Source organism: Phoenix dactylifera, chromosome 1, assembly GCF_009389715.1.
Source record: "Phoenix dactylifera cultivar Barhee BC4 chromosome 1, palm_55x_up_171113_PBpolish2nd_filt_p, whole genome shotgun sequence".
In the NCBI taxonomy this organism is placed as follows: domain Eukaryota; kingdom Viridiplantae; phylum Streptophyta; class Magnoliopsida; order Arecales; family Arecaceae; genus Phoenix; species Phoenix dactylifera.
Window position 1 is genome coordinate 31,506,058 of NC_052392.1, and position 8,112 is coordinate 31,514,169.

General features: G+C 44.0%; 1 protein-coding gene across 1 annotated transcript; it reads left to right on the plus strand.

Annotated features, from left to right (window-relative positions):
* Positions 1–3,035: 3,035 nt before the first annotated feature.
* LOC103704378 (probable serine/threonine-protein kinase At1g01540) lies at positions 3,036–7,251 on the plus strand. Its single transcript, XM_008787638.4, has 7 exons — positions 3,036–4,453; positions 4,630–4,734; positions 4,854–4,976; positions 5,062–5,232; positions 5,353–5,482; positions 5,594–5,803; positions 6,711–7,251. The coding sequence occupies exons 1-7, from the start codon at positions 3,759–3,761 to the stop codon at positions 6,849–6,851; spliced, it is 1,575 nt and encodes a 524-aa protein (XP_008785860.1). The 5' UTR covers positions 3,036–3,758; the 3' UTR covers positions 6,852–7,251.
* Positions 7,252–8,112: the final 861 nt, after the last annotated feature.

Below are 8,112 nucleotides of genomic sequence, written 5' to 3' on the forward strand. Positions count from 1 at the left end.
GGACCGGAAGAATTCCGTCTTATATCCCGTGATCCGTGAAAGAGACCTTGAGAGAGGATTCCATTAAATTAATAGCAAAGGAGACCGCAATGGAGATCGGCGTTGTATGTTTTAACACATCTCCCACTATTAAAGGCTGGCGGCTTCTTTAGCCTTTATAGAACAACACAGTAATGCCACCATAGCTGCAAGTCCACTAACCCACTTCTGACCATAGTTAATTTGGAGGAACAGGTGGACGAGGCGCCGACATTTGGACTTCAGAGTAATAAAGAATGTATTGATGTAAGTTTAAAAAGAATCTATATAATTAAAAGTAAAAGAGCAATGATACACTACTAACAATCCAGATGAAAATAGGCATGAAGTCGGTGGTCCGGTGCTCTCTGGATGCACCGGTGAGGGCCTTCCGATGATCAAGCTATAGTGAAGTAAATTTGGTCCAGCCAAAAAGTTCTTTAGAAGTTACATGATCAGGCTATTTATAATCCCGGTGAAGAGGCCAATGTAGCCTTGAGGAAACTCGGGGGTGGGGGCTCCCAGGTGAAGAATACCCTATGTGGAGCAGTCGAAGCAGTGTGGGGGCCCCAGATGTCCCGAGCTGTCAAAGGTCTATGGGCTAGGTCTACATGTGTGATCTCTGCTGCATGTGCTCGAGCCCGCTCCATCACGAACCGCGGAGATGGCCTGCCTGTGATCTCTGTTTCCTCAAGGTCAACTTTGATGGCTCAGTTTTGGATGGAGGTAGGAGAGGAGGGGCGGGATTCGTCATCAGGGGGCCGAGCGCTGGCGCAGTGGCAGCGGGGGGCTGCCATCTTTTTGACACTTCGGTACCTGGGGCAGAGCTGCGGGCGGCTTGGACGGGCATGTGTTACGCGCGGCGAGTGCTTCAGGCGAGGTCCATCCTTTTAGAGGGAGATTCGGCTACTGTGATCAGCTGGGTCCGAAAGGGCTCAAGCAGCCATGGGGGGGTCCACCCCTTACTGTTCGACATTTTTGAGATGGCGAGGGAGTGTGTTACATTCCGAGCCATGCATGTATACCGCGAGGCCAATGGGGCGGCCGACTGGGTGGCGGCATATGTTGCGAGCCACTCAGGAGACACCCTATGGTCTGGAGAGAGAGATGCCCGGAGCACTTCGGGACCTTTTGTTTTCTGACTCTATTGGGTGTATTCGTACCCGTGTTGTATGAATTACCCGCTTTAGCAAAAAAAAAAAAAAAAAAAGAGGCCAATGTAGCAGAGGCATTGTCCGCCCTCATTATGAGAGGGGGATGACTCTGAATCGAATGACGCGCAGCTAAGGCTAGCCGGTGGCATGTGGTGCTGTCCGTTTTTTAGAACGGTAAGATGCTGACAATCGTAGCAGGGTATGGCCAGAGTAGTCATGGCGTTGTCCTTTGACTGTCGAGGGTTAGCTATCGAAGCATGGCGTGGTGACGTTGCAATGTACGACCACGTAGAAGGGTGTGGGCACACACATGGGTGCGGTTGTTGGCGAGGCCGAATTCGTTGAGAGGTCACATCATGCGTTTGGCGAGATCAGCTAGACGAGTGTTGAGGATAGCTCGTTTTTTCGGGTTCCGAGGTGTGCTCGGTGGAGCGCTCCGAGCTCGAGGGTCAAGGCATACTACTGAAGTGGGTGCCTCGAGCTCGGTCAAGGCAGGTCGGCGAATATTGGAGGTTGATGAAGCTTTTGGCGGAGTCCGAGGCCGGGATGATTCTGAGCTGGACTGAGAATTCAACCGATCGGCATTGGTGTTTATTGGGCCAAAATTGGGCGGCCTTTTGTTGTGGGCTGGACGATCCATTTCGCTCTCCATCAATTTGTTATTAAGATATGAAATTTATAGTTAATCAAATAAGAGTATTGGCTAATTTTGTTGCTTATACGAGGATCCGTACAAGGCATATATTTAGTGTCACATTGGCTATGCACTAGATAGATCTTAAATACTCATATGTGGTTAAAGAATCCAAAAAATATTTTTAGTCTATTTTTTTAGATAAGGTTTTGCTTATTACAAATGGTATTAGAGTGTACTCAACTCATAACCTATATCGACTAGAGTACACTACAATAGAGACTAATTGAGCTGCTCACAGGCAAATCGTGGTACTTATGATTATATTTGAATGGATTTGGACTCGTAGCCTGACGAGGACGGACTAAACGTATATCTGTATTGATCCTCACATACTCCATTTGTTTAAGCATGGGTGTCTTCACCAAGCTAAGGTCCAAATTCAATCAAATCTGATCATAAGCATTATGATCCATCCGTGGCCAGCTCCAATAAGCTTGTGCTATAGTATTCTCTAGTTTACATGTCTTACGAGCCGAATCCACTTCGACACCATTTGTAATAATTCAAACCTCATCTCAAAAGATGTTACCTAGATTTCAAAGTTCTGTATGAATATCAAAAATTTATTTAATGCATAATCGCGTTAAGACCAATTCATATGGCTTCACACAGTTAGTATATTGTTACCGAGCTTCCAGCTCTAGCCCATTTCTTTGATCTTTGCATGTATCAGCCCAAATGAACTCATGCACTCATGCGAGATGTCTCAGCTTCATTGGAATGGCCATCCACGATCGCTTTCCTTCTAGGATGGGGACCGACAGTTGTGGTCAACGGGAGATCAGCCGACCTCGATTCATTTGTTTGTACTTTTTTACTCCATGAAAGGCACACATACCATGTCACAGCTCACATAGAGCTCCAAAGTCCAAGTCTGCATTATATAAATTTATCTTATGGACATTAACAGGATTAGTCTGCAGATTAAAAAAAAATATTCAGTTGAGTTACCCATAAGCATTAACTGAAGCCGAGCCCAGTAAGTCCTTCCCATTTGTCTCTGAAAGATCCAAAACAATGCTCATATGAATACGCTTCAGCATTACTACCAATTGCCAAGTACCAGCTAAACTACTATTCTGGAGTTTGCTCAAGAAAACATCTATTTTGGAGGCTACTGATCAATTCCAAAGAGTCCCATCATGACAGCTGCAACGCGGTCACCCCCTGTCTCTCTTTCTCCCCTAGTTTCCCCTCAAAGCCCATGCTCTCCTCTGGTTCCCACAGCCCCAGTTCTCTCCTCTACCTCTCTTGACTCACAGTCTCCTCTTAATGGCACTGTCTCTGTGCTCTAAACCCAGCCCTGCCACCTCTCCTCTGCAACTCTCCATTTATTTCCACCTCATCATGATTTCAAATATGTCTTAAATAGAAACTCTCTGCTTCCCTCTGCAAAGTCCACTTCTCTACAGTCAGCACTCTGCTTACTATCCAAACCATCCACTTTTCCATCAGTTGTTCCCCCCCTCCACTCAATCTCCCTCTCTCTCTCTCTCTCAACTTTTTCTTTTTCTTTTCCAAGAGCTATAGAAGCTCTTCTGTTCACTCCCTTCTTTCCAAAACCCAAGTTTTTGAAAGCAACTGCCACCATTACCTTCCCTCTCCAAAAGCACCTCTCCTTAGAAAACTTAATCTTTATTCCAGTACCCAACCTCCACTATCTCCTATATTCTGCCTTTCTATCCAAAGATTGCATTTTTTTTTTAACTAGTCCTCAACCCCCACTCTCCCCAACTCTGTAGCTCTCTCCAAAAGTTTGCAGTTTTATCTTAGTGCTCAACAACCACCATTCCTCTCTCTTTCTCTCTATCTCTATCTGTTTATCTGAGCCATCCTTCAAAAGCTCTCATACTTATCTCAGCACTCAAAGTTCAGGAAGAAGAAGGAGAATGTCACCGGACTACAGCTCGCCGTTCCTCAACAACGAGCTCTCGAAGCGGACGGTGATCTTCGGCCTCCACATGTGGGTCATCGTCGGCATCTGCGTCGGTGCCGCCTTCGTCCTCCTCCTCTTCCTCATCTCCCTCTGGTTCGCCTTCCGCCGCGGGGGCGCCGCCCCCGGGCACCGCCTCCCCAAGCCCTCCCGCCACCCCTCTTCCATCCCCGTCATCTCCAAAGAAATCCAAGAAATCCGCGTCGACCCCTCCCGCCACTCCGACACCCGGCCTTCCCTCGCACACGCCCTCCACAAGCCCCTCCCGGATGCCCAGACCCCCTCTGTTTCCAACGAGCGGCAGGCCCTCCTCGTGCCGCCCGACGAGGAGAGCCCGATTCTGCAGCAGAGGATCCACATCGAGATTGGCAAGGACCATAGGATCACCTACCCGGAGCGCGGCGCCGCCGCCGCCGGCGGCGGGTCCTCGCACGGCAGCGGCGAGAGCCGGTCGGTGGAGCAGGCAACGATCGCCGTCCCGGAGGTGTCTCATTTGGGCTGGGGGCACTGGTACACTCTCCGGGAACTCGAGGTGGCGACGAATATGTTCGCCGACGAGAATGTGATCGGAGAGGGTGGGTATGGGATCGTCTACCATGGCGTTTTGGAGGATAAAACCCAGGTTGCAGTCAAGAACTTGCTCAACAATAGGTACCCCTTTGCTCAATTTCCTTCCATGAATCCATCACAACCAAAGTTAACAAAAAGATTGCATTTTTATTGTATAATGCATTCAATTTTATCAATGGAAGAATATATCTCGTTGGTGAATGATGCAAATGAAGAGTATCATATATGCTGCTTGATTTATGGGGTTCTGTTGCTAGGGGTCAAGCTGAGAGGGAATTCAAGGTTGAAGTGGAAGCAATTGGGCGTGTTCGACATAAGAATTTGGTGAGGCTACTGGGTTATTGTGCTGAAGGTGCTCATAGGTATCGAATCATTTCCACTCCTTTTCTAATTTCTCCTGCTCATCTGAGATCATTTTTCAACACTTTTGCATGGCCAAGATCGGTCTTTTATTTACACTTGGTGCTGTTTTGCTTCTTAGGATCCTTGTTTATGAGTATGTTGATAACGGGAACTTAGAACAGTGGCTTCATGGGGGAGTTGGACCTTGCAGCCCTCTCACATGGGATATTCGCATGAATATTATACTTGGAACAGCAAAAGGGTACACTTTTTCTTCTGCTTATAATACCAGCTTAATTGTTAATTCCAATCCTGCTTGTTGATTTGAAATCCAAACACACATGCAGCTTAATGTACTTACATGAGGGGTTAGAACCGAAGGTAGTTCACCGGGATATTAAATCGAGCAACATTTTGCTCGATAAGCAGTGGAATCCAAAGGTTTCAGATTTTGGGCTTGCCAAGCTCCTGGGGTCCGAAAGGAGCTATGTCACGACGAGAGTGATGGGAACATTTGGGTTAGTTTTTACTTCAAGCATAGTTCTTTTGGCTATGTATGTTTTCATTTATTAACATAAGAATTGTGAGCTGGTCATGAGAAATGAGGGGGATGTTGTTGCTTGTTTCTGCTGTGGTAGTTATGTTGCTCCTGAGTATGCTAGTACCGGTATGTTGAATGAGAGGAGCGATGTGTATAGTTTTGGGATTCTTATTATGGAAGTCATTTCTGGTCGAAACCCAGTCGATTACAGCAGGCCTCCAGGAGAGGTTAGTATAAGTTTACTTACTTTATATCAGAAGTTTGTTCAGTGCACATCGAAGTGCATTTGCTTGCATTGCGTTGGAAGTTTATTTATCAAGCTGATAGGAATATTTCAGGTTAATCTAGTTGAATGGCTTAAAACGATGGTCAGCAATCGGAATTCTGAAGGGGTTTTGGATCCTAAATTGCCTGAAAAACCTTCTTCAAGGGCAATGAAAAAGACTCTTCTAGTGGCATTGCGATGTGTGGATCCCGATGCACATAAAAGGCCGAAGATGGGGCATGTGATACACATGCTTGAAGTTGATGATTTTCCATATCGAGATGTAAGTCCAGCTCACACGATTTGCTTAAAATCCATTGCTAACTAAGCCCTTTGCTCTAGAAAATTATTTATTTCTTCTCGGCATGTCAGAGTTGAAGTCATAGATAGACCTGTCTGTGAATAACTCGATTGTCATATTTCTCATACTTTTTTGGCAGCCATTCAGCCTCGTGCTCCAGTATTAAATTGTTTGCTCTCTCGGGGCTGGTCTATTGACCTGCAAGAACACATCTGCCTCTGAATTTTAAAGTATAAATACTAGAAAGCATCTTCAGTATCTATGTTTAAACTACTAGTTTGGTACATTCTGTTGAGCATTAGGAGCAGTATCTGTCAGGTTGTTTTTTCCCCTTATTTTTTTTTTCTCTTTCACTGTTTATGGAAAGGCTTTGGAATTTTATGACTTGATGCCTGGTGTTTAAAAACTCAAGGATGCTAAACTTCACATCTACATGGTGTTCCTTGGGCACTGGGAGATGCTTAGCTACGGATTAATATATAGTTTTCCTTTTTCATCACATGGAACATTAACCTGTATATCATATGGAATCATGACTTTCTCTTGCCAGCCTATAATTTTTATTCCTGGTCTCATAAAATGGAATTATGTTGTTGTATTCCAATACTGGGTCAGCTAGTTAGCTTTCTTGGTTTCTTCTCATGTGAAGGTTTTCTTTGATTCTTCTTTATACCATTGATGGTTTAACTCTCTTTTCTTCTTCAGTGATGTATGCATGTAAACAAGAAATGAAATGCCTCTCATGTCTGCGAATCCACATATAAATCATTCTTCTATATGTATTGCATTGCTGGAGAATCGAGAGATCACAAAGATTTAATTAACTTCACCGAGTCACATAACATGGCAAACTGAAAGGTGATTTCTTTTCCTGTGCAATATACTTCAGGAACGGCGCACCGGACGAACATATAGAGGCAGCCCTCACGAGAAAACAAATTTGCCAGTGACTGAATCAGGCGACAGTAGCGGGTACGAGAGCAATGCTAATGTCAATGGACCCTCTAGGTGGAGAAAGCAAGTGGATTAGCTGATATGGTGCAAAGCATTATAACATTTGTACATTTGTAAGCATCAAGCGACGATGTTTGAAAGGTTTGATCTCTCCTAAATTCCAGACCGAGCAACACTTCCAGAAGTACACTCGCAGGCTCTCATATCGTTTCTCTGCTCGAACTGGCTTATTTGTATGTCGTGCTATAAGCTGTATATGTAATTCCAAGTGATCTTATATGAGATCAAGTTTGGTGGAGCTTTGGCTATGTTCATTGTTCTGTCTGTTATTGGATGATTCAGATAGCATGTCTATACATTCTATCACTAGTGAGAAAATTATGTACAGTTAAAAGCTCTTTGCTTCTTTGAGTTCTACTTTATTCAGTTTAGCTACATTGGATACATAAAACTTATGAAGTTTAATCTTTATTTCATAACTTATTAGCTTTCTTACAGGTCATCATTGGGGTTACAGAATTGGAATAAATAAAGACACTTGCAATCCATGCAGGACCTCAAAAATCTGGCAGCACTCAAGTAAATGGTTAGACTACCTATGTGAGGACAGAGTCATCTAATTTTGTTCGAGCAAGAGACGATGGCACTTGCACCTCAGAACAGTAAAAAGTGATGCTAAAGCAGTTTGGAATCTGACAACACTATTAGACTCCTTTCCGGAGTACCAATGATAGAAGGCACCATTTAAAGAGGCAAGGATTCCCAAGGACATAAGTCAGCACCTACAGCATCCTGCCTCGTAGCTGTCTATGCTCTCTTTTAAGTGACTGCAATACCCCTGTTCTGTAGAGTTTTTTGACTTCAGAATGTAGGAAGCATGTACATTTATTGCATGATTCATGACCAACTTCAAATTTATTTTTCTACAGATTTGATGCACAAACAAAAGTGAGTTTCAGCTCATAGATTGAAGATTTTTTTTTTTTTTTTTTTGAGACATTAGCACGTGAGAATGGATTAAAACTACGCTATCATTCCCTCGGAAATGTTTAAACCACCCCAACAAACATGATCAATGGATTCATTGTTTGGAGTTTGTGCAACTAAAAGCTTGAAATTTATGGAAGTGTTTGATATCAAACTTGAGGGAGGTGTTTGATTAGCGTCCGGTGATCATTGGTGATCCTCATCGCACAGTAATATGATCTCCGGTAATCTAACATTACCGCGTTTAGTGTGCTACATTATAATGATTAAAAATTTTCAGGATAAATCTATTTGGTATGCAACCAAGACTATCTCTAGTATATTTCATATGTTTTGCACCTATTAAACAA